Source organism: Petromyzon marinus, chromosome 16, assembly GCF_048934315.1.
Source record: "Petromyzon marinus isolate PM22_M1 ecotype Great Lakes invasive population chromosome 16, UKy_Petmar_22M1.pri1.0, whole genome shotgun sequence".
NCBI classification, from domain to species: domain Eukaryota; kingdom Metazoa; phylum Chordata; class Hyperoartia; order Petromyzontiformes; family Petromyzontidae; genus Petromyzon; species Petromyzon marinus.
The window spans coordinates 997,628-1,023,983 of record NC_133682.1 but is presented as its reverse complement, the minus strand read 5'-3'; the positions used below and the strand labels follow the sequence as shown (position 1 = coordinate 1,023,983).

Genomic DNA, 26,356 nt, shown 5'->3' with positions numbered 1-26,356 from the left:
AACCCCGCCCCCTGTAGCACCCCCTCCCCACAAACCACCCCTCTCGGCGGTCTCCCGCCCGAGCCCGCCAGAGGTTCGTGACGTCGCCGCGCTTTATCACACGTGACGCAGCACGTGACGCATCACAGTCGTTGACATTTGTCATTTAGAAGGCGTTGTTGCGGGTGGCGCTTCCCCCAGTCAGGGCAAATTATTATTATTCAATGAGACGGAAGGCGTTTGTGATTTGTGGTCGCTTTTACCTCAGAGCGATGAAAGAGGGAATGGCGTCTGAATCGCAGGCAGCCACGGAGACCAAAACAAACGTTCACCGTAACAAGAGGCGTCACGGCGGGGTGATGTCCCCCGCGCCTTACGAGGAGTTTGATGGCGGGGTTCAGAGACAACGCTCTGGTGGTGATGCTGCGGCTGCTGCTGCGTTGGCAGTGATACACAGGCACAATTAACAAGTATTCTGCACACTCGTCAACAGAACTGTCACCTTAAAATAAAATATCTAACCAGGCGACGTTTCGGGCAAGTGACCCTGTGTGCTGACACGTCACACGAGTTTAATTTCAACCCAAGCTGTATTTTAGAATGCGGAGCGAGGTTCAGAGATTCGGGGGCGAGCGCGTTGGGCGTGAGTGCGCGGTGCGGGAAGAAGATTTATGGAGAGTGAATCATCATCCTTGACGCAACTACACTGTAGGGGTGCTGTGTCAGAGGGGGGCCCCAAGGACAGCTCGAAATTGGTGGAGAGGGGGGGTCAACGACTGACCGATTTTCAAGTGGATTTTCAAGTGGATTCAACCAGTCAACTGTCAAGATTCATAAGACGATGGAACACGGATGTTTTATTAAACGGAAGACGTCTGCGACATCGCTCGCGTTCGGTGATGTCGTTGGAAGTCCGGGAGCTCGTCCTCGAAACTGCTCGATGCACAACTGAAGAACGCGACGCGCATCGTAACCGCGACGCTGAAACCGACGCCGACCCCCCGGGCCTGACTATTCCAGCGAACGTTCTGCCACCAAATATTCGCAGGGAAATACAAGCTGCAAGGGAGTTGACACGTTTTCTTGCCAACGACAACCACCGAACCATCAACAAAGACCTCGCCAGTCTACCTCGCCACCGACTCAAGTGCCCATCTCTCCTGGGATATCGGGATCATGGGGCGATGACGCACCCTCACGGTTTGCCTCGTGTTGCAGAGGTTCACGACTGGAATTCAGCGGCCGCCCTGATTAATACTGCGGGTTGTATTAATTATACAAAACACTACGCGCCGTCTGCTTCACTGTCGACGTTAAGAATCCCGTGATGTTATTTGCAAGGGTCGGCCACTGTGTCAGGGTCGTGGTCTAAATTTGCCAAATGTTAAGTGCGCAGCACAATCACTCAATTGGCACTATACAAAGCATACTCTTTGGTTCTATTCGGTAAAGTCACGTAGGTAAAAAATGTTGTTTTATTTTTTACCTACGTGACTTTACCGAATAGAACCAAAGAGTATGGATCCTTGCAGTCACGAAAGCTTCAAATCTAGAACTATACAAAGCACTCAACGCAAACATTTCGCAGGACCCTGACAAAAATATAGTCATGAGCCTCAATGAGGCTTTCCTAGGTAAACAAACGTAAATAATCACGTAATAGAAATAACACGCGTGCCGACCCGTTCGCTGCGTGACGTTAGTACACAACTGCCTACACGCCGATCGCCTTGTTAGCGACGTCCGCGGCACGCCACGGCACGTTTCGCGCAGTGGAAAAACAATCCTGGCGCCTCTCGAGGAGCGCAGCGCTGGCTCAGCATGGCCCTGGCGCGGCTCGGTTGTAGAGTTGAAAAAGAGGCAAACGGCACCAAACAAAATCGGTCCTCTACGGCCAACCCTCGCATCACCTTCACGCATCTCGACTCGCTCACTGTGTGTGCGTGACGTCTCAAACGTGTGTCTGGAGCTCGCAGTCCCGATCTCCCTCCACCACCCCCACCTTCAGTCCGAGTCATCCGAGTCATCCGAGTCATCGCTGTCGGACTCGTGCCGGCGCTTGCCGCCCTGCGAACTTTGCGGTGGCGCGGTCGGATCTGGCGCCCCTTCCAGGAGCCCCGCGAAGAAATCGTCGGCCGTGTCGGCCTTGGCATTGAGTCCGAGGAGCGGGCGGTTCTTCTGCACGCGGCGCCGGTAGTCGTTGACCTTGCGCCGGCGCAGCTCATCTGCCGGCCAGAACTTGACAAGCTGGTCGTGCCCGCAGCTCGTCAGGAAGCGTCCATCCCCCGTGAGCACCAGCGCCTCTATGGGGTCATTCCCGTGCTGCCCCACCACGCCGAGCACGCGGTTTGGCAGCAGGCTCACCGCCCTGCACATGGTGGTGAAACAAAGCGGGTGGGGTGAGGGGGGTAGCACACATGCGCACACCAGCGGTACGGCGCCTAAGATTAGATTGACCTGAAAATCACAAGCGGAACACGGAATACAATGATAGGAGACGAGATTGGTGATGTGGGACACGGGCCAAGAGACACGGAACACATGGGACAAAGTGGAACATATGTGAGGTGCGGTATAAATGATGATGACGATGGTGGGGCAGGAACCTGATGATGCCGTCCATGCTGGCCGTGCACACTAGGTTGTCTGAAACGCGTGCCAGGCAGTCGACCGATTCGGTGCGCGTGGAGAACCGGTCGCTGACCGCGCCAAAGCCACCCCAGTTGAAGAGCAGCAGCCAGCCCTCGCTCGAGCCACACACCACCTTGGTCCCCTCCTGCTCACACGTGCCACCGCCACCACCGCCGCCACGCGAGAAAAACCACAACTGCCACAACCGCCACCATCATCAGGCAAGACACCACTGGAATCATTGGACGTCGGTCTGCAATATAGCCACTGCGTGTCGCTCCGTGTAGCCCCGTTTCCCGACAGCTTTGTCTGCTTCATTTTTGTAAAGACTGTTAATTCAAACTAAAATCTGATTTCACACAGCGCCATTCAACCCGGTCTCTCGAGTCCTCACCCGGACGAGAAGCAAAACCCCAACAACGCGGTGTCACGGTGGGCTCACCTTGACAATGGCGAGGGAGGTGAGGTCGCAGTCCTGCACCTCGGACTTGACGTCGAACCTCCGGCGCCGCACGTTGAAGGCGCACAGCGTCCCGTCGCCACTGCTCGCACACGGCGATCGTGACAGCAGCCGTCACGCAAAGCCTCATCACAACACGGCCTCGCCAGCGACACTTCAACACTTTCCAGTGATTTTAAGGAGCACAGTTCCACCATAGCGCACAGTTCTGCATAAAGCAGAAGTGACATCTTGACTTAATTTTATTTTTGAACCTAAGTGACTTTACCGATAGACCCAAAGAACAGAAGTGACATCACCGCAGTGATGAATTAAAACTTAAATTACATCGCGCGAGCAGTTTGGTGCTTGTTTACTCATAAAAGCCTCATTGAGTCTCATGGATATTTTTCAGGAGAGTCCTGGCAGTAGCAGGCGACAATTGCTGTGTAGATTCTAATTGAGTAATTTGCGTGAAATGTTTCACATTTGGCATGTGACACCGGCACATGATGGCCAACTCTTGTGACTGACATCACGGGATCTCTAACATCGACCGTGAAACAGACGGCGTGTAGTATTTTAATAATTAATAAACTCACAGTATTAATCAGGGAGGCCGCTGGATCCAAACGACGAACCTCCGTAACAAGCGGCGAACGCAGCCCTACCACTGGACCTCGTCAACATGGGCCGGTGACGTGGCCAACGTCATGCAGTTGAAACTGTCGGGCCAACATTGGCCCGACATTCCACATTCACTGGGACGACCCGAACTGCACCCCAACAGCAAAAGCAGTAATAACTACTCGGTTTTGACCCGACCTAATGCGGCACTCTAGACCGGAGGTCGCTATTCTCCCGTGGCGGCTCGACGATATCCACTTCCGCGGGCCGTTGTTGTCGTCCGCGTGCCGGTGAAGTCCCTGCCGCGGGACCTCGCTAAGGCTGCGGGCGGTGGCCGGTCCGCTCACCTAGTGGTGAGCAACGTCCTCTTGTCATCTCCCACGACCATGCTGCTGACGAAGTCGGTGTGCTCCAGCTGCTCCATGACGTACGTCCCCTGGCGGAAGTCCCACACGCGCACGACGCCGTCGTCACCGCCCGTCGCTGTCAGGTTCTCGTCGATCACCGCGAGGCTGTAGATGGCCGAGCTGCGTGCAGCCGCAAAGGTGAGAGTCGGAGGCACGAGGGGAGAGCGAGATTAGCAAACGCCGGAGCACGACCTGCTGAGAGACGCCGAAGCCTGACCTACCATTGCGCACGTCGTCTCCGACTGTGAAGTCTGTCAGGGCGTGCCGGGCGGACTGGTTTGCCTTGCACATGCTGGAGGAGAAGGCCGTTACGTGGCTCTGTGGTAACGTGAGCTGACGTCCACTCACACATAACATCGACGCATATATGTATGTGTTTCATTATTTTCTGTGGATCTGCTGCTCTGTGAAAAAAGCATTCACTAAATACCATGAAGCACAGTTCTGCCATGAAACAAATTCCTGAATCCTCTACGCAAGCCCTATCCCTAACCAAGCACTAACTTCAACACTTTTTATCCTAACACAGTCTTAACTCCAACACAGTGCGAAATAATGTTTATTAGGTTTATATAAAGCGTAATGGTTTGTTTAACCCAAAACACTCTATTGTGTCATCGTTTGTGAAAATCCTATCTCTCACGATCACTGAGAAACCACAGACAGGAGCTGGTAGGTAGCAGCCAGGCGGTGAGCCGGTGCTACCAACAGTTTTCAAAGCTCTGTGGTCCTCCATATGTATTAATGGTTTCAGCCAATGATTGAAGGGCCACTCACTCGTGAGCCTTCTGAATCCTCTTCACCAGCTTGCCCTGCTCCACGTCAAACAGCAGCACAGACTTGTCTTTGGACACAGAGTAGAGCTCTGTTGGGGAAGGGAGGCAGATGTGACACACGGCTCACGAGGGCCAGGAAGGCACGACGCCCGTCGATAAACGCCCTGTGTGCGCGTCACGCAACCGACATATTTGCGCGCGTAACACTTCCCGCCCGCACTGCTTGCCGCATGCACACATACTCTGCGCGTTCACGTAGCGGTGGCGCAGTGGTTAGCGCAATGCGCTATGAACTCGGCGACCCACATTCGATTCCCCACGCATGTGCCAACATCAGTGGGGAATATCTGAACCGGTTAAGGGCCTCCCGAGGTCAACTCGGTCTTACACGAACCACTGGTGCCGTGCGTAATTTAACATCAGCACTGGTGGGGAGACAAAGGCGGCCGGCCAGCGTGGTGCGAGCCTCACCACCCCCTCATAGGTACGCCGTGGCCAACCTTCAAAGGTGCCACTCGCCATCAGCACCTGCTCCACCTCGCCTACGTGGGCTACGCGGGAGACATTTGTCTCTGCACGTGTGTGCGTGCGTGCGCTTGTGTGTGCATGGCATACGGGCGCCGTCGTCAGAGAAGGCGAGGCCGCGGCACGCCTTGCGGTGATGTCCCGAGGACCACAGCTCGCGCGTCTCTCCCTCCGTGCACGAGTACGAGTACCTACGCACGCAAACATGCACGACCACACGCTGATGGAAATACATCGGCTCACAAGGGCGCACATGCCAAAAGACCATGTAAAATTGCTTTAAAGTCTGGTGCATGGAGGGTGTAGGCAGGGAGTGGGGTAGGGGGGGAGGTCACAGGTCAGAGGAAGAGTCAGCAGCAGCTTCACTCACAGGAAGATATCTCCATCGAGGTCGCCCACGGCCATCACGTCGCGTGACGGGTGCATGCACATGGTGGTCGCGATTGCCTCCAGTTTGATGTCCTCTGGCGCCTCTCTCACGCGCGGCTCTTTGGGAGGCTCCTCTTCCTCCTCCTCTTCCTCTTCATCTTCCTCATCACTATCGTCTGTATCTTTATCCGGCTTCTCATGCTCCTCTCTGTGATCACCGCCATGAGTCGTAAGATCGGCTTCGATGCTGGAGGCATCAGTTACACGCTGCTGCTGCTGCTCTTCATTCACAGCCCCCAGCGTCTTGCTCGGCTCTGGGTCGCCCTTCTCCTCAGCGGGTTCCTTGAGTGGGACGAGAGACAGGCGCTTTGAACGACAGCTGAGGCCGGCGCACCGCATTCATGCAGAGGCGCAAGGAGACAACTGCACAGTACACCATGTGACTTCGTACTGTTGGGACACCATGTATGGACAGCAGGAAATAAACAGAACCAGATTAAACGGCCAGAACTAGGCCAGTTTAAAGATATTAGTTTTCAAACCAGACTTAAATATGGCTCACGATTTTAATTATTAGCCAAGGCAAAGCGTGCTAAAGTTTGGGAGCTGCACTGGCAAACCCCCGATCAGCCCAGCAAATAATAATTGACCTTGGAGTACTGAGAAGGCGATCTGAAGATATCAAGGACCTCGTTGGTCGATAAAGATGGATCAGTTCCTGTAAATATTGCAGATGTTAATCGTAGCTGCAGTTCACCAGCTCTAGGGTCAAGCAAATATGCGGCGTAATCACTCACAAGTTAATCTCTAATCTTATTCTTTGGGTCGTTCGTCAAAGTCACGTAGATACAGTGAGGGAAAAAAAGTATTTGATCCCCTGCTGATTTTGTACCTTTGCCCACTGACAAAGAAATGATCAGTCTATAATTTTAATGGTCGGTTTATTTGAACAGTGAGAGACAGAATAACAACAACACAATCCAGAAAAACGCATGTCAAAATGTTATAAATTGATTTGCATTTTAATGAGGGAAATAAGTATTCGACCCCTCTGCAAAACATGACTTAGTACTTGGTGGCAAAACCCTTGTTGGCAATCACAGAGGTCAGACGTTTCTTGTAGTTGGCCACCAGGTTTGCACACATCTCAGGAGGGATTTTGTCCCACTCCTCTTTGCAGATCTTCTCCAAATCATTAAGGTTTCGAGGCTAACGTTTGGAAACTCGAACCTTCAGCTCCCTCCACAGATTTTCTATGGGATTAAGGTCTGGAGACTGGCTAGGCCACTCCAGGACCTTAATGTGCTTCTTCTTGAGCCACTCCTTTGTTGCCTTGGCCGTGTGTTTTGGGCCATTGTCATGCTGGAATACCCATCCACGACCCATTTTCAATGCCCTGGCTGAGGGAAGGAGGTTCTCACCCAAGTTTTGAAGGTACATGGCCCCATCCATCGTCCCTTTGATGCGGTGAAGTTGTCCTGTCCCCTTAGCAGAAAAAAACTCCCAAAGCATAATGTTTCCACCTCCATGTTTGACGGTGGGGATGGTGTTCTTGGGGTCATAGGCAGCATTCCTCCTCCAAACACGGTGAGTTGAGTTGATGCCAAAGAGCTCCATTTTGGTCTCATCTGACCATAACACTTTCACCCAGTTGTCCTCTGAATCATTCAGATGTTCATTGGCAAACTTCAGACGAGCATGTATGTGCTTTCTTGAGCAGGGGGACCTTGCGGGCGCTGCAGGATTTCAGTCCTTCACGGCGTAGTGTGTTACCAATTGTTTTCTTGGTGACTATGGTCCCAGCTGCCTTGAGATCATTGATAAGATCCTCCCGTGTAGTTCTGGGCTGATTCCTCACCGTTCTCATGATCATTGCAACTCCACGAGGTGAGATCTTGCATGGAGCCCCAGGCCGAGGGAGATTGACAGTTCTTTTGTGTTTCTTCCATTTGCGAATAATCACACCAACTGTTGTCACCTTCTCACCCAGCTGCTTGGCAATGGTCTTGTAGCCCATTCCAGCCTTGTGTAGGTCTACAATCTTGTCCCTGACATCCATGGAGAGCTCTTTGGTCTTGGCCATGGTGGAGAGTTTGGAATCTGATTGATTGATTGCTTCTGTGAACAGGTGTCTTTTATACAGGTAAGAAGCTGAGATTAGGAGCACTCCCTTTAAGAGTGTGCTCCTAATCTCAGCTCGTTACCTGTATAAAAGACACCTGGGAGCCAGAAATCTTTCTGATTGAGAGGGGGTCAAATACTTATTTCCCTGATTAAAATGCAAATCAATTTACAACATTTTTGATATGCGTTTTTCTTGATTTTGTTGTTGTTATTCTGTCTCTCACTGTTCAAATAAACCTACCATTTAAATTATAGAATGAGCATTTCTTTGTCAGTGGGCAAACGTACAATATCAGCAGGGGATCAAATACTTTTTTCCCTCACTGTATATTTATAAGGGCATGGGGTGACCAATAAGGTCTGAATTGGTCTGTAATAAGGCAGGCACTGATAAGGGGTTAACAGGTATGCAATTTCAGTAAAAGTGAGTCTGGAGAAAGGAGGGGGATCCACAGTCGTATCTTGCATACCCACCCCTGTTGAAATAGGTCGTTGTTCCCATGTCCATACTTCACCACACTAGTCAGCTCGCGGTGAAGGGGTGCAATCAAGGAACGGTTAAGCTATCACTCGTCACTGAGGTGAGCCACGGCTCAGCGCGGTTGGCTACGTACGGTGCGAAAGAAGCACTACATACATACAAGTAGTTCAACACATTGGTCAATAACACTGGCCTTAACATTAGCAATGGCGCTTCTCCACAGTTCATGGCGCAGTGCGCTAACCACAGCGCAGTGCGCTAACCACTGCGCCACCGCTCCAAGCTTAAACAAATGCCGATGTAAAACGCACATTGACCCACGAGTCCGATTGTACGAACCAACACGTCTATTGTATCCATGAGATATGCCGTGAGGCGATTTTACACTACTCATCATCACAGCCGGGGGCCTGTGCCTGTACAATGGCCATCGCTGCTCTGAGCACGTCGGGTGCGATGGACACGAAATGAAAATGTTATGCGTGCCTCAACACACGTACAAACGAAGACGTGAGACCACCACGATGACATCAGCTCTGCTCGGTCCCCGCACCTGGAGGATCCGGGAGGCACTGACCCCCCCCCCCGCCACTTCCCGCAACCCCCTAGATAAGAGACACCGCACGCCAGCCTTACCATGGTGACCCCGGGGCACGAGGCAGCAGCAGTCGGGGTGACATCCAGGCTCAGGGAGGAGAGGTGCGGCATGAGCTCACGGGGGTGAGGCGGGGTGACGAAGGCCGACGCGGTAGAAGACGTCTTGAGCGGAGCCGGCTCCACGTGGCGGCGGCGCAACGCGAGGTGCCGGAGCAACGCTGCCCGAGTTTAAGAGCAACACACGGGTCAGGTCAGGGGATACGAGTTAAGAGTCAGAATACGGTCAGTTAAGTCAGGATTGGTGTAAAGCTAAGGGTTAGTGTTAAATAGTACATTCGAGGTTATGGTCAAAATGTTGTAGATAGGTTATATTAATGTTATCTTAGGGGTTAGTGTTCAGTTCTATTGAAGGTAGGCTAGTGTTAAGTTAGGGTTATGTAAGGTAGAGAGGGTTAGCGTTCGGGCGGCCGCTTTAGGTTAGGATGAGTGTTTACGGATAGGCCGTTAGAAATACTGTTCTAGTTAGCCTAGGGTTATAGTTAGGTTCGGGGTAGAGACAAGTTAGGAATTACGGTGAGGTTGAATACAGGTTAGTTAGTGTGAGTTAGCAGTAAAGGTGAGATTAGTGGTACGGGGGGGGGGTAGCGTTAAGAGTTAACCTGGCCGGGTTCGGCTTCCACCCTGGCTGCGGTGTCCACTCCACGTGGTCCGCCGACACGATGAGGCCCCACCCCCTTCCACCCGGGGGGGCGGAGCAGTTTCGCGTCACGTGGAACCTCCCTCTCGAGCCCTCTTCACGCGACCCCCGGGCGCGTCACTTCCTTTCCCGCTCCAGCCGCCATCATGGCAACGCAGATGTCCAAGAAGAAGAAGGTGAGGCGGGCCTCCTTCGCCCTTCTTCGCGCCACCGCACGCCGCTGCCTCCACGAAAAGCGACGCGGCGGCGTCCGCGTCGTCTCGGGCAGCGATTGGCGTCGGGCTTTTGAATGGATGGCGCTGCGATAGGTGCGATTGAGGGTGGATTGCGCGCTCGCCCCGTGTAGCCGGGGTCGCGGTGCTTGAAGGCTCGGGTTGGATTGTGGAGAAACGAGGAGAGTTGTGTTGGCCGTGAGGCATTGACAGGGTATTTGGGGGTCATCGTGCTGCTCAGTCCACTGCTGGATCGAGGCCTCTCCACACCTCGTCGGGCATTCATATTATTAGGCCGTACTTAGCCGGTTGGTGCGGCTTTATAGTGGAGGGCCCAGGCCAAGTTGAGACAACACTGAGCCACTGATGTTAGCCGGAGCGAGTTTAATAGTACACGGCTCGAATTCGGTGCTGTTAAGTGGTTTGTTGTGTTAATCGATCGTTATGAAGTTTGTTCATGTATCGCTGTTCACGCAGCAGTACAGAATCGCTAAATACAGAACTTTGAATTTTAGAGCGCAGTGCGGCAACCGCTACACCACCGGACGCTCCAGCTCGTATGGCGGTGCGGGCGAGGTTCGCTCCCGGGTGAGGTTGCTGCAGCTTCCCTCTGATGGTGGCGTCTATGGGGAGCGGTGGCGCAGTGCTTAGCACGCCGCGCTATGAAGCCGGCTACCCGAGTTCAATTCCTGCTGAAATGTTGGCGAAAATTTTAACCGGTTCTAGACCTCCCCTCGGCCTCGTGAGTAGCTGGTGCGATGCGTATACATCGCCACTTGGGAGACAAAGACGGCCGGGCGTTGTGCTGGCCACCGACCTCGTGTGCCGTGCAGGCCTTCATTGGGTGCGTACTCGCTAACAGCGCGTGGGACAAAAGCTGTTGACGACACGGAGCATCTTTTGTGTGCCGGGGAGGTTTGGGTCCGCAGTGCGTGTTGGAATGCATGCCGGGTTGTATGGCCGCATGGAGTTTTTGTTTTGGAGAGTTTGAGAGGGGACCAGCGAGGTAATGTGCGGGAATGAAGATGTTCTAAGTGAGAATGGGTGTGCGTGCGGGAGTAGGGAGTATAGCCGTGCGTTCTAGGTAGGTGTGCATCGTTGGGCTGTAATATCGCCGATATGTCTTAAGCTGTTGCCACGTGTTGTTCGCCACGTGCTATAATAGCGGGAGTTTATTCGTCATGCCCGACTGAAGCACCTAGCCTAGCACCACCGCTGCACTCACGCCAACTTCACTTATTGCCTAATGGTGGCTGTTGCTGTTCTGAATAATAGGTGTTGACTAGCAACACTTGTTCCGACTTGGCTACATGGTTAGTTACATTGGATCCCTCGTGCTTTGTGTGGTCGTGTGAAGTTTGTGGCCGATGGAGTCTTCAAGGCCGAGATGAACGAGTTCCTGACTCGGGAACTCGCTGAAGATGGCTACAGCGGCGTGGAGGTGCGCGTCACGCCGACCCGCACGGAGATCATCATCCTCGCCACCAGGTGATGCCCACATCTCCCCCAATCTTGCATTCCGCAGTTCACAAAATTCCCTCTCGGTGGGACTTAAATCTCGCTCCCATCGAACTTGCTCCTGTTAGTGCGTTCACGTATGGCTCTTGTAAAGATTTTTAAATGACACGAACTCTGTCCTGAAGCTGCCCCCTCGTAGCAAGCAGACCTCGAAAGTGGTATTTATTTCCTGAACTTAACGTCATCCGCAAGAATGGGATTGAGATATTAAGCACGTTTATGTATGAATGACTTGATTAAAATCGCCTGGAATGCATGCGATCTTGTCGAGATTATGGAAGCTCGGCACTCGAGCTTGGATAGTGCTGGAATAGGTGACCACCATGAATAAAATAGGACTTGTAGGCTGTGGGCTGTATTTTGAGCAGTGCAGCAGAATACATTTTTGAACTGAACTATACTCTCATGCCTTCTTCACCAACCAGCACTGCACACGTATGACCCTTACCCTGTGCCGTGTGTGACCATAGTGTGTTTGTGCGATTGTGTTGGTGGTTGTGACCGTCACCGTGAAGGACCCAGAATGTGCTGGGAGAGAAGGGACGTCGCATCCGCGAGCTCACGTCCGTCATCCAGAAGCGATTCAACTTCCCTGAGGGCAGCGTTGAGGTGTGGACACTAGCGGAACTTGATTGCTTTCATGCGATAGTAATTTGATCCCAGTATAATTCTGCTCCCGGATGGGGGGGTACAAATATATATTTATGTGATTCATTATTTTTTAAATGTTTAGACTTGTGCATAACCCTTCTAAGGTGATGAGCGTCGCAACAGCAGCGTTTGTGTGGTTTTGGTGATGATTTTGATGACGAGGCTGAAGGGGCAGTCGCTGCCCCGCGTTGCCCGGCCCTCTGCTCGCGTTTTGCGAGCGTGTGGTCACGGCGCGCGGGGTCACCCTGCCCCGTGCTCTGATGCTAAAGTAACGAGGCATTTGTCTGAAAAACCACGACGTTACCATCTGTTAAGCCATAAAATAAAACTTTTTCCACCCTTGAAAAACCCTGCAGCTGCAATGCCCTATACTGTAGAACAGTAAATTAAAATGGATTTAAGAGGGAGCTCTGTGATGGCCTCTTCTATGGGCTATATTCTATAACAGAGGGTGATGCACTGCCTGTGCGAGAGTTGCGAGTGGAGTCGCGCGACTCGACCACCGATAGCACGACTCGGGATAAAACCAGGGGTTGGGGGGAGAGGACAAAATGATTGAAACATTTAACCAGATAATCTGTTTTTTTTCACGGTGCCTGTAAGCGCGTGTTGCTGTTGTCCCGTCTGCAGCTGTACGCGGAGAAGGTGGCGAACCGTGGCCTATGCGCCATCGCCCAGTGCGAGTCGCTGCGCTACAAGCTGCTCGGAGGGCTCGCTGTCCGCAGGTTAGGAATTCCTTTGCCGAGTCGCCACTCGGGCCGGCCTGGGTTGATGGCTGCCAGCGGTTTACTCCATTGGAATTCACAAAGCGCCAACAACCTGCAGCCTTAAGTCCACCCCCCCCCCTTGTGAAAAAAATGAGACCGGGTGAGGTTTTCCTGGGTAAACCACGATTAATAAATTATTATAGTAAAATAAACGGTCTCTATTGACTTGTCTCATGAAACAAATCACTTGGAATGCCCCCGATCTCATTAGCTCTCAGAAAACTAAGCAGGTTAGAGCCTGGATGATGCTTGGATGGGCGACCGCCATGCACAAACAAGGCAGTGCTGCGCAGTGAGCAGTCCAGCAAAATCTATGGTTGTACTGTATTGTGCTTCCTCCATCAACCTACACTGACCAGCATACACCAATATGGTTGTTTGATCCCCCCCCCCGCAATGCACATGGCCTGCATGGACAGTGTATGTATGTTGAACTTCTTTTGCACCGTATGTAGCCAACCGTGCTAAACGGAGTTGCACTGCTGCATGAGGACATCCCCTCATCCACCAGTGGATTGACAGAAGGACTGGTTAATACGCAACGGCTTGACGAGCAGTGGACACTTGTAACCCCCTCTTGATCTGGGCAAAGGGGCGGCCTTCTCTGTGGCTCAGCACCCTTAATCTCTGGAGGGGAGAGCAAAGAACCCTTTTTCATCCCAGCACCTCTGCAGTGAGCGTTGCTGGTTCATGCACTGGGCACATTGCGCTCAGAATGTAAAGGTTGTTCCTGTCTCACCATTATGTTTATCTCTTTAAATTCGTGAAACTTCTTTGACAGTGGTGCACGAGCACAAATAACAAAATGCTCGACACGTTCGTCAATAAGGCTGTTGCGGCCTTTAAAATTAGATATCTAAAAAGTGAGGTTTCCTGCAACGGTGTACGCGACTTGCGCTCACAACGTGGCTCGCGCTTTGTGCCGCAGGGCATGCTATGGCGTGCTGCGCTTCATCATGGAGAGCGGTGCCAAGGGCTGCGAGGTGGTGGTGTCGGGGAAGCTGCGCGGCCAGCGCGCCAAGTCCATGAAGTTTGTGGACGGCCTCATGATCCACAGCGGTGACCCCGTCAACCACTACGTGGACACCGCCATCCGCCATGTGCTCCTGCGCCAGGGTGAGATTTCCAAACTGACATTCCGCCACCATCAGAGGAATATACTTTTCTCCCGAATTAATGTTCCTCGAGGAACGAATATTCAGGAATATTGACTCCCCTCTGGAATAGTTCTTACGAATAATAATTTCTCCAGGAATTAGTATTCGTTCTGCTGAGCAACCATAATTTGAGAATATATTGGTGCTCGTCGAATGGGCTATTCCCTATGGAAACATTTTATTCGGTACCCCAACCACCCACTATGAGGTGTTTGGGATGACAGCAGAAACTAAATATAAGCACACTTCATCAGTGCTTAGATCAGAAGCTACCCTTTTTTTTCCTACTGGTGTAATGGGTTGCTTTCTGGTGTAATGGGTTGCTTTGTGTGCTGCTGTTGGCTTCTATTGCTGCACCTTCGCAATAATTGTTCTGCCTTATTTTGTTTATAACCAAGTCATCTTTGCGTGCACTTGCAACTAAACATGACATTTTAGGATGGTTCCAAACTTATTTTGTTAAAAGTTGCTCAACAGTACAGCACCTTATTGGACAAAAACATAACCTGACACTCAACTCTAATCTTCACTGAACTTTTTCTGAGTAACTATTACCGAGTAATAGTTCACTGGTGGCAAGAAATGTGTAGCCCACCCTGATGAGGCCACATAATGGCACCAGTGGGGGGGGTCCATTTCTCAGCCACGCACCGTTACAGTTTGTAGTTGGAACCCATTTGGTGGAGCGCACCTCCCCCTAAGGTGACGACGTTCCCCCAGGAGCGTTTGTGTGGTTTTGGTGATGATTTTGATGACGAGGCTGAAGGGGTAGCGGCTGCCCCGTGCTCCCGGCCCCTTGCTCGCGTTTTGCGAGCGTGGGGTCACGGTGCATGGAGTCGCCCTTCCCCGTGCTCTGATGCCAAAGTAACGAGGCATTTGTCTGAGAAACCACCAGCTCTGGGGGAAATAATTTCAAAGCGAACTGTGGTGGCCAATCCGTAGATATCCGAACAAATTGGAAGAAAATGTATACAAGGATACAATAATTTTTGTTTATGGCTGAAATAAAAACCCCCATTAAGAATTAATTAGAAAAATAACTTTCACCAATAGATGGCTCTTGGACTTTGTTTTTAGTACATTACAGGGTTAAATCTGGGCAATTGTTCATAGCCATCTGGTGGATCATGGTGGAGCCCGTGGAGGTCCACCAGTCTGGGTCACAGTGCTTGGTGTATTAGCCACCGCTGGATTAAAATAAAGGCACAAGATGTGGACACGGGCACATTCCCAGAGGTGAAAACTTGAAGTAATTTATAGAAGGAAAAACGTTGGGAAAAATGCCAAGAGGTAGAAAGTAAGATATGTCTTGCTTAACGAAGCAATGATGATTCATGTATCTCAATTGGTTTATTTAATCTACTTGATAAATGGTACTGTCTAAAGCATACTGCCTAGATAAAACAAATACCAACTGACAATACGCACAATGGGATGCTGTGTGTGTATCACTGTTATAAGAATTGGTTTTAATCTGCATCATTACATTGCCTCCTGGCGAATCTCTATGGGCTCCCGCCTATTTGGCAGTTAGTAGGCCGCAAAGCACTGATCAGTGTTGATTGTCTTTTGCTGGGGAACCACCACGACCCCCTACCTCTCACCCTGCAGGGGTGCTGGGCATCAAGGTGAAGATCATGCTGCCCTGGGACACGACGGGCAAGATGGGCCCCAAGAAGCCGCTCCCAGACAACGTGAGCATCGTGGAGCCCAAGGATGAGGTGCTGCCCACGGGCCCCGTCTCTGAGCAGAAGGGCAGCAAACCCGAGCCCACCATGCCTGTGGCACAGCCGCCTCCCACGCCAGCCGTGCCCACCGCCTAAGGCCACCTCTGGTAAGAGTGCGTGCACACACACTAAGGCACTGCAGCCACAAATATACGCACGGGGTAGTATTGAGGTTGGGTCATACCCAGCGCTCAACAAATGGGTTTTGGTTGTTCAGTTAAGTAGTTTGCTCAAGTTTCCATACTATGCGAGTAAAACATTTTAAGAGCGTGAAATTGAACATTAACCTTGCAGGTGGTCATGAGTAATTTGGAGCGGCGATAGCGGTGGTTTTGGTGATGATTTTGATGACGAGGCTGAAGGGGCAGTGGCTACCCCATGCTGCCCGGCCCCTGCTCGCGTTTTGCGAGCGCAGGGTCATGGCGCACGGGGTCGCCCTGTCCCGTGCTCTGATGCCAAAGTAACGAGGCATTTGTCTGAGAAACCACGATGTTACCGTCTTAGTTCCATGATGGACTAAACTTTTCCCCTGTTTTATTTTTCATCCACTGGCCGTTGAGTAATGTCGTCATTGACATTGTTCGCCCAAGCCAAATGTATCTCTAATTGTTTCTATCTCTTTTCAGGGGAAGATATGGTGGAAGGTTGCTGACAAGGGTACGTCTGTGTGGAGAAGAAGCACGCCTTGATTCCCAGCCCAGGCTTAAACTGAGAATTGGACAAACGTGGGGTGATGGGGGGATGCCAATGATGCTATACCACCGGTCTATGCAAGTCTGTCTATTGCTTTCTATTGGAGTCTATCTCATTCAGAGCGTAATTATTGAGTGTAGGGGATGCTAACCACCACTCCACTGCAAACCCACAAAAGAAAATCTGGGTGGCAGTCACGAGATTGAAATAGATTGCTGCTCTCTCATTACTTCTCTGCATTGATAGTGTAGATTGTTATTGTGTCGTGTGTGCTATGGCACTACGTGTAACACGAGGGCATAGAGAAATCGTTTGTGACCTCAATGACGGAAGAATCATATACGAGATCATTCTTTACGTTTATACTTTGTGGAGTTGGAGCCTCATCAAATACAGGTGTTGATTGCTCAAACGAATCGCATGCGGTCCTAGAAGAAAGTTTGCCACTATATCATCAGGGTGTTCACAATTGCAACAAGGGTTAATGACAAGATGAACCAGGTCTTTGGATGAAATGCATCAGGACATGACCCGATAACCTCCACATACGTGTGAACTTGTGTTAGTGCAGATCTTCTGGCCACATGCAAAACGACAACATTACACGCAAGGGTGCATATGTACATTTTTCACGATATACAGTACACTGCTGTATGGGGGTAGACATCCACAAGATAACAAAAATGCAGCTCATGTTCAGACGCTTGACGGATTGCTGCATTGACAGACCCTGACAGCGCGCGGTGAGCGGGGGGGAGACCTTAAGCAGTGGGATAGATGTCTGCTGATGGTCTTTACAGGTCCTAATCCAGTTACATCACAACCCCAACTGTAACCCAATGTCGACCAGATATGTAAAGCCATCAGAGGGAATCTTGTCTGCGTCGTCGCCAGTCCATATGAATGTGGCGGCCTTGCTCACAGTTGGTGAACTACGTGGGCAAGCCACCCGGCACTCGCGGCATGATCGATTGGACCGGTGTTGCGCCCGTGGTTTTGGTGATGATTTTGATGACGAGGCTGAAGGGGCAGCGGCTTCCCCGTGCTGCCCGGCCCCCTGCTCGCGTTTTGCGAGCGTGTGGTCATGGTACGCGGGGTCCCCCTGCCCCGTGCTCTGATGCCAAAGTAACGAGGCATTTGTCTGAGAAACCACGGTGCGCCGAGCCAGCGATCTGTACGCGTAACTACGGAGACCCTGATTTCGAGCTCGGCTTTAGCTGCGTCTGGCTGGGTCGGCAATCCAGAATATATTTTCACGCACCACAACATTCGGCAAAATCTGTCGGTATGGCTATGGGCTGCTCGTCACGTGACTGAATCTAGTCTATCGTGGAAAATATGCAGTGGCAGATTAAATGCTCATCGAGTTCTGTGCAGAGAAAAGGGGAATGTTCGGATGAAGTTATCCTCGTGCCGGCACTCTTGAGTGTTATTTGACCGTACTTCATTGTGCTGATTAAGTTGGAGAAGGGCCATGTGGAATTTTAAACAGGTTTCAATACAAATCACAACCGGTTTGACTTCTAGCCAGGAATTCAATAAACCATCTGTTAAAATTAACCAGAAAATTGTGAAAATAATATAACAAGCAAATATATAGTGGTATTAGACTAAATCCTATGGATCAAACATAACAAATGAGACGGGCTATGAACATCTCAAACGGTATGGAACAATGGCAAGATTCATCCCAACATGGAATCAAACCGAAACTCAGAATCGCGAGAATCTTATTGAGTTTTTTCGTTATTAAGTGATTGCACTATGTAACACGATTTTTGTTCTTGGGTAGTAAGTTATTTTCTAATTGCGTATGCCTCAAAAGTATAGAAAATGGCTTCCCCACAAACTTTGCTTTTGTGACCAGGACTTTGTGAAGGAATGACACAAATGCACGTTTTCTCATTGAAAATAGGTACATTTCAAAATGTCACTGTCCTGGTCACAAAAGCAAAGTTTGTGGGGCATAGCCATTTTCTGTACATTTGAGGCGTAAGCAATTAGGAAATAACACTACCCAGGAACAAAAAAACACATTTGTTACAGCGTTGTCACGCCTACCACGTGTTGAGAGGCGCTTCTCAGCAGTCCTCCAGACTTGGAGTGGTTCGCGTCTGGGAGTCCCACGCAGCCAGTGTTGTGGGTTGGCTTAAAACAAATTTACTTGCTTTTAATGAAACATTAATGGTCTTGTGCAAGGTCATGCGAGAGCCTGTAACGCGTAACATCTGTACCAAAGAGCAAATGCCTTGGCCTCTTGGTCCCAGTTGGCCGTTGCATTACAGCAACTTGAGTAGAATATTCTCTGCGCTCAGACTGAAATTGTCAAAAGTGAGGCCGTATTTTTCGGGCTCTGCTCTGGTTTGGCCTCCAACACGGTTCAGCTCGGGATGAGAGGCACTTGCTTTCACAGCCGGCCGCTCACTTGTGCCAGAGCCCTGGCTAAAAAGTGTTGTGGCCTCTCAAACCACGCGATGGACCATGTCGTAAAGCACTCTTGTCAGCGCTCCTTCAGGAGAAATCGCAAATCTGCACGAATTATCGCCTGAAGGCCCCCTCGTGGCTTGCACCTCGATACTGACATCTAGCTCCTGAACGTATTGGCATACGCGAGAGTAGAATTGGGGCCTTCGTTTGGTTATGTAACTCCCACCGGGCACCAGGGGGCGCTATTCCCTTACCACGCCCCCTCGGATTGCTTCCCTACTTGTGGCCTCTGCTATTGGGGAAACTGGGTTACAGCAGCCGCCCTCCACACGCTGCTGGCCGTGTGGGCCGAGAGGCAGGTGTTTGCCCAGGTCTAGAAACGGACCAATTATGACTCGTGGCGGCGTTTTCACAGCTGCGTTTCCATAAAATCGTTACAGCCAGACATTCGAAGGCCCTCGCGTCTGATGGAAAATGTTTGTAAGCGAGGACGCGTGCTTACGGAGTGGGGGCGGGAAGGGCTGAGCTTCCTGGCGCCGTGCCGCTTCCAGCGACCCGAGGTGCTGGTACCACCCTCGTGTCGTGGTACCGTGGTTCGGATTCGGCCACTGCACGGTTTTGTCGCGATTCGCCAAACGGTAGTTTTGACGTCTCGTTCGTTTTGAATCGCGGCCTGTGTTTGTGCCATTAGTCTCATACGTTCATGTATAATTTGCGGCGGTCACAATTTTCCCACGATTCAATTGATGGTGTCTCGTGAACGTAAAAATTGACTTTCAGCTTGGGTTCATTGTTGCATTCCAAATCGGGATGCCGATGATTGACCCTGTTTTCATTACAACCCCACTAACTCCAAGCCCGTCTGTAAACACTTGGTGCAACACGTGCCATTGGGTGTGTGCGGCGTGAGCATGGTGTTGTTAAGGGGTTGTCACCAGCAGCAGTGTGTGGACCATTACTGCAGCGTCTCATTGCCGCAGCGTACTCGTTCCCCTTGGTGCCACTTGATCATGCGGGTTGACTCGCTCTGCTCTGGAGAGAATCTGCTGCATTTCCAAACCCGGGTCAGGGCAATGAGAATATTCCTGCTCTGAAGAAAGGGCCTTCGCATATATTGGTTTAGCCCTATTGAGGCCACAGTGTTAAAGCGCGTTTTTGTTACTTGTGCGTACAAACGGCTGTCAACGCTGTCTTACAAGAAATGTGATTTTTATGAAATGCCATGGCTCTCGTTTCAGGTGCTGGAGGACGACAGTGACCTGGGAACAGCGCGCACAGTCATCCGTGTAAAAAATAAAAGCCGTCTTGAGTTAAACCCACCGTTGTCTCTGAGATCTGTTGTGCATGGAACTGCAGGGGGATATGGGCTGGGTGGTGGATGTATTGTGGAGGAATGGTGGCGGTGGTGGGATGTTAACTACCTTGCCTGGTATACAGGAGCGTGTGGGTTCAATCCCTACCCCGGCACCTGTGTATTTAGAGTTTGCATGTTCTCCCCGTGGTTGCGTGGATTTTCATCCAGGCCCTCCAGTTTTTTTGACAATAAACATGCGCTAAGAGTAATCAGCTGCTATAATTTACCACGCGATAATCCACTTCGTTGAGCTATCATTTGTGACCATCTCGCTTCTGAAAAAAAGTTGCATAGCTCGTAGGGCCTTAGCTGGTAAAATAAAAAAAAGTTGTCAAGGTTTGAGTGCGGGAGTTGAGAGTTGTGCTGAAGAATCAGCTGGCTGCTGTGGTTGGGAGGTGGGTGCGGAGTCCGTGGCTGGGCGAGGCGGTGCGTGCGAGGGTTTCGTGAAGACACGTGGACACGTGTTTCCGTTCAGCGCGCGCGCTCCTGAAAAAGGGGGGCTGGCGGGGGCGCGATCGTAACGAGAGATTCCAGGTGGTGGGGCTGCAGGGTCCTGGGGGGCGGGGCTCGGCTGGTGAGCCGTACGGGCGTGACTCGCCAGAGAATGGCTCGCACATCTGTGGCTCATCACAGTAGGCGGCTCACGCGGCGTGGTGCATCACTGTTGCTTATTATAGAGCGTGGCTCTCGGGATGCTTCGTACAGCGTGGCTCACGCGGTGGCTCGCGCACGGCGTCACCATAGAGCGTGGCTCAGTACGTAGCGTGGCTCAGCCAGAGCGTGGTTCAGTGTGGCACACAGCGTGACTCACAACCACGCGGCGTGGTTCACACCGCGTGGTTTACACGCACCGAACGTGGCTCACACGCGCAGAGCGTGGCTCAGCGTGGCTCACAGCGTGGCTCACAGCGTGGCTCACAGCGTGGCTCGCGCTATGAGCTGGGGGCCACGTTGCCCCCACCTCGGCCGCGTCATCGCCGCGTGGAGCCAAAATCCCGGAGCCCTCTCCGCTCGCCGCGCATTCCTCCCGCGCCGTGGAGGCGAAAGCCGCCGAGACGCGCGTCCCGCACTGCGGCGCCCGTGCCCGGGCCCCGGGGCTATCCCCTCGCTGGGAGCCAGGCTACCCCCTCGCCTTGCTGGGAGCCAGGCTACCCCCTCGCCTCGCTGGGAGCAGCCGTGGGGTGGGGGGAGATCGGAGACATCTGACGAGTTCGGGTCCCGCATGGCCAAAAGGAACCTCCCCCCGTAGAGCGATAACTGGGGCCGTTCCGTTCCGTCGTGGAGGGGTGCGAGGTGGATTGAGTTGAGCGGAGTTAGGTCGGTGGGTGGTGTTGGGGTCTCGAGGAGGTTTATCGGGGGGGGGGAGGTGCGTCTCGCCGTTGTGGGGGGCCCCGGTGGGGCGATGTTCGAGCACTCGGCCGTGTCTGGATTCACGCTGCTGCCGTGGAGAGGGAGGCGAGAGAGAGCGGCGGCAGCGGCAGCTGCAGCCGCTGCCGCCGCCGCCGCTGCTACTGCGGCGAATTCGTCTGCTGGTGATGGTGGTGATGGTGGCGGTGGTGATGGCGGTGGTGGTGATGGTCCCGTGGCGAGCGAGCGACAGCACGATTCTCAAGCAGAGCCACCACCACCATCAGAACGGGACCATCAGCAGCAGCACCATAAAAGGCGAACGCGGAGCGACTGGGCCGAGCGCGGCGCGCACGGAGACGCGGAGGAGATGCTGCTAATGATGAAGTCTCGGGGGACGCGGCCGCTGGAAGCGCGGGTGGGAGAGGCGTTGCCGCCACGGGAGATCCTCGTGCGGAGGCGACCCGAGATCCCTGCCTCCATCATTCCCGGAGCCCCGCCGTGGACGGCGATGTCCGAGTCGGCGGGTGCCGCCCCGCCGCTGCCTTACCCGGAGTCCAACTCGAACGTTCAGAGCGACGTCGCCAAGGAGAAGAAGTCCACGTCCAACCCCGACCTCACGTCCGAGACCATGACCCTGCTCAACCTCCTCAAGACCGACTTCTCCAGCCTTCGCATCAAGCGCGGGGAGTTGAGGGACGCAGGACACGGGGTCCAGGCCGGGCTCTCTCCGGGTCTCGAGGGCCGATCAGGGGGGTCGAGGTCGGGCCCCCCTTGCGGCGGTGGCGGCGTAGTGAGTGGGGGGGGCCCGCGCACCCCGCGGAGACACCGGCTCAAGGACCTGACGGCCGCGCTGCGGAGGAGTCAGTCCTTCACCGTGGGCCGTGCGGCGGGGACCGAGGACGATGCCTCCCACCACCATCACCACCTTCTCGCTGCGCACTCCTTCCACCGGGCGGCGAGGGCAGCGGGCGACGGGGTAGGCCAGCAGGAAGGGGCATTCCCCGGGGGGTGCGCAGACGCGCCCATTCCCCGCGACCGGGAACGCAACGGTGCCCAACAGCAGCAGCAACAGCATCATCAACAACAGCATCATCATCAGCAGCATCAGCAGCAGCATCAGCATCATCTGCAGCAGCATCAGTCAAGGGAGCCGCTCGGACAGGGATCCAGCAGAGACTACGCGGGCTCGGAATGCGCGAGGGGAGGTGAGGATAGGGCACGCCGAGGTGGGGGCTGCGGTTGGGCCCCTCTTGGGCCACCGCAAGCGGTGGGCACCGTCATCCAGAGCGGTGGTGCCACCTCGTCCGAGCTGGAAGAGGGCGGGTTTACACGACCAGCGCCAGGAGGAGGAGGAGGCCGCCTCTCCGAGTCGTGCGACGGGCCCACCGAGTCGCACGCGCGCGCGTCCGCCTTCAAGGTCGTGCGGAGAGCGGGCACAGCGGCCGAGGCGGCGCCCGGGTCCCGGGACGGGGCCGAAGGCGGCCAAGGGAGCGGCCGGGCGAGGAGGAGAGGGGCGGCCAAGGGGCAGCCTCTCCCCGACGCGGCGGCCACAGCGGCGACAGCGACGAACGGTCGCGGCGCGGACGATGGAGACCGCGACCGCGCGCGCTTCCACAGTGACCCCGCACTTCTCCGCCGGTTGAGTTCGGTCACTGAGGAGGCAGAGTTCGCCCAGCTCCAGCTGCAGCAGCATCAGGGACGGGGCAGTCTCCCTGGGTCCATGTCGGAATCCCCCGTGCCCCGCGCGCTCAGCGAGTGCAGCTTCAGCACCAACAGCGACGCCTCCTCCATATGCAGCGAGGTGGGGCCCACCCCTCGCGGGCCCAGCCCCGAGGAGCGAGCAGCCAGCGAGCCGGGGCCCCAGCCGCACCACCAACAGCGACCTCGCGCTGGGACCGCGGGGCCCGAGGATGGCACCAGGGCCCCGAAGAAGAAATCTCTGAGCGACCCGAGCCCCTACGGCGAGATGCGCACGGTGGGATTCCGCAGTCTGGTGGACTCCATCAGCGAGTTGGAGCAGAGCGGTGGTGGTGGTGGTGGAGGTGGTGGGAGTGGTGGTGGCCTCTCGGGCGCTCTTCAGCAGCGAGGAGAAAAACGAGGTGAACGAGTTGGAGATGAGACGCATCCGTTCCGCGCGCGGTCCCAGTCCGAGACGGTGCCACCTCGCGCCGCACGCCGGGCCCAGGCGCCGCTGTCCCCGGGGGAGCTCCTCTCCGCGCCCCCCACCACCCCGCACCTCGCCAGGGGCTTTAGCAGGAAGGCCAGGGATCAGGGAAAGGCGAGCGAGGGTTCCGCGGTGGCCGCGTCCGTCGGGGTCGGCGTCGGAGTCGGGATGCCTCTCGGACAATGCAAGGCAGCCTCCAGATCGCCCTTCAGGCCGGCGGCGCGCGCCCCAAGCGAAGCGGCGGCGGCGGCCTCCTCCGCGGCTCTCACGCCGAGCGCCAAGGCCCTTCACGAGGCCAAGTCGGCGTCGTTGCCCGGGAGGAACAAACCGAGCGTGGAGGCGCGCAGAGCGCACGGGTTCCTGTCGCAGGTCCCATCTCTGGAGGATGTGCGCAAGCAATTCCGTCTCAAAGTCGGGCGCGGCAGCAGCAGCAACACCACCGGCACCAGCAGCACCACCGGCACCAGCAGCAGCAGCCAAACAGCAACCGCTCTCACCACCTTGGTGCCGGAGTCGCACATTGCTGGGCCCTCCGCGCCGCACGGGGCACCTCCTAGGATCGTGAGGTCTCTGCCCGTGGCGTTGCCCGAGCCGCGCCGGGTGGAGGCAGCGGGGGACGCGTGCGCCAGTCCCGGGCGCGAGCACGTGGTATACGAGGTGAGCACGCGGTGTGCGTGGTGAGCACGCGGTGTCCGAGGTGAGCACGCGGTGTGCGTGGTGAGCACTTGGTGTGCGTGGAGAGACGCGTAGTATACGGGGTGAGGACGTGTAGGAGGTCAGCACGTGGTGTGCGTGGCGAGCGCGCGGTGTGCGTTGTGAAGATGTGGTCTGAGTGGTAAACTCTTGTATGTGGTGAGCACGCGGTGTGGGTGGTGAGGTGCGAGCTGAATTGTCCTTGGCACTCGAGTGACCGATCTAAGTTTTAACGTGGACCTGAGCGAGTACGCTGAACTGTGGCCTATCGTTCACATTTGTACGAGAGCGCGGCATGTGGCATGTGCGCATTTTCAGAGTTGATTCCTCTTTGCATCAGCGTCAACGTAGAACAAAGAACCCCTTACAGAGACAAAGATCCACCGGATAGCATGCACAGGCTGTCAGGGCAAGTGCTGTTAAAGCGATCATCAATTAGAGACGGCGATTGGGCTCGGTGCACTTTGAGGCTTCGGTGTGCATAGAGCATATAGACACACACATGCGCAGATAGATACACTGGGCACACAATCTCACGGCTCTTTAAACCTATTTACATACAATGACAAAGGTCCCCCGTGTCATTGTAGGCCGTCACTCCGCGCAGCGGTCGCTGTGATCATCAACACGCTCGACTGCCTTTGTATCCACGCTGCTGATGTGTCGGAACTTTTTTAAGGTCCTCGTTTTAGGATGGCTCGATCTAGGTGAGGACCAGGATCGGTTTGTATACCAACGTGCCACAGATGTTAGCAGTGTCGGGGAATTGAACCCTGGTCACCCGGGGGTTCGTAGCACAATGAGCCAACCGCTGCGCCACCGCTCTCCGCACAGACTCAGACAAAGATCCCCCATATAGCCTTAACAGACTGTAGGGGCAAGTGCTGTTAGCGAGCACCTATGAAGGCCGGAACGGTACACGAGGGGGTGGGTGGCCAGCAACACGCCCGACCGCCTTTGTCTCCCTAGTGGCAATGTTTACACACCGCACCAGGTACTCATTTGAGGCTGAGTCGACCTAGGGGAGGCCCGGGACCGGTTCAGATAATCGTCACTGGTGTTGGCTGTGAGCGGGAATCGAACCCGGGTCGCCAGGTTCAGACACACACAGGCACACACACACACACGGACACACAGTGTACACACATGAGGCACAAACAAAGATCCATTGTGTGCTCTTTAACAGACTATGTGGGCAAGTGGTGTTATCCAGCACGAGGAAATGGTGTGGCCAGAACCACGCCCGGCCGCCTTTGTCTCCCCAGTGTTGATTGTTTACACACCGCAATAGGCACTTAGCTAAGGCTGAGTCGACCTAGGGGGAGGCCCTAACTGGTTTACATACCAAGTGCCACTGATGTTAGCCGTGGTGGAGAATTGAGCCCAGCTCACTGGGTCATTACTTCTCGCTTCTGTGAATTACTGCAACTACCACACCCGCTTACATACACACACACTGTACACAGACAAAGATCCCCCGTATAGCCTGTTCAGGCTATTATGGCAAGAGTTGTTAGAGAAGACTTTCATGAAGGCCGGCACGGCGTACGAGGAAGAGGCTACGTATGCCTAGGATCACGCCCGGCCACCTTTGTCTCCCCAATAATTATGTTTACACGCTGCACTAGGCGGAGATACAGAGCAGGTTCAGATTTTCGTCACTGATGTTAGCCGTGAGCGGCTATCGAACTCCGCTCGCCCCCGTTTGTAGCGCAGTGTGCTAACCACTGCGCCACCGCTCCTCTAACCCGCCCATTCGCCCTAGATGTCGTCCCTCGGGTGTGGGGGCCCCCGAGAGAGGGGTGGTGAGAGTGGGGTGAGAAGTAGCTGTGAGGTGAGCGATGGGGTGAACGCTAGGGCGAGTGTGCGCACACTCTCTTCAGGGTGCCTCGTGTTTAGATGAAGTATCCACGGAGAGCCGTTTATACGGGGAGAGATCGCAACGTTCAGGAATCATAATATTATTTTATTAATCATCTTTGTTTATCCCA

At 53.9% G+C, this 26,356-nt stretch overlaps 3 protein-coding genes across 4 annotated transcripts in view; 2 read left to right on the top strand and 1 right to left on the bottom strand.

Annotated features, from left to right (window-relative positions):
- Positions 1-809: 809 nt before the first annotated feature.
- Positions 810-9,698, bottom strand: WDR55 (WD repeat domain 55). The gene is made up of 9 exons (XM_032955642.2): positions 9,615-9,698; positions 8,995-9,173; positions 5,755-6,095; positions 5,475-5,575; positions 4,861-4,948; positions 4,024-4,203; positions 3,053-3,152; positions 2,586-2,755; positions 810-2,347 (listed from the first exon to the last, which is right to left on the bottom strand). Exons 2-9 carry the CDS (start codon positions 9,064-9,066, stop codon positions 1,984-1,986), a joined length of 1,416 nt encoding a protein of 471 aa, XP_032811533.1. The 5' UTR covers positions 9,067-9,173; positions 9,615-9,698; the 3' UTR covers positions 810-1,983.
- A 13-nt stretch (positions 9,699-9,711) lies between these two features.
- On the top strand, positions 9,712-20,119 carry RPS3 (ribosomal protein S3). 2 transcript variants are annotated; one of them, XM_032955647.2, is made up of 8 exons: positions 9,712-9,828; positions 11,222-11,352; positions 11,898-11,991; positions 12,664-12,758; positions 13,729-13,916; positions 15,569-15,791; positions 16,311-16,341; positions 20,043-20,119. In XM_032955647.2, the coding sequence occupies exons 1-6, from the start codon at positions 9,799-9,801 to the stop codon at positions 15,778-15,780; spliced, it is 750 nt and encodes a 249-aa protein (XP_032811538.1). In that variant the 5' UTR covers positions 9,712-9,798; the 3' UTR covers positions 15,781-15,791; positions 16,311-16,341; positions 20,043-20,119. The 2 variants fall into 2 exon arrangements, with proteins under 2 accessions (XP_032811538.1, XP_075923505.1); XM_076067390.1 differs by lacking the exon at positions 9,712-9,828 and adding an exon at positions 9,894-9,960.
- A 1,383-nt stretch (positions 20,120-21,502) lies between these two features.
- LOC142924725 (uncharacterized) overlaps positions 21,503-26,356 on the top strand; it is a 44,733-nt gene continuing 39,879 nt past the window's right edge. The window contains exon 1 of the mRNA XM_076067389.1: positions 21,503-24,329. Within this exon, the coding sequence (XP_075923504.1) occupies positions 21,561-24,329 (2,769 nt within the window). The 5' untranslated portion in view covers positions 21,503-21,560. The remainder of the gene's footprint in view (positions 24,330-26,356) is intronic.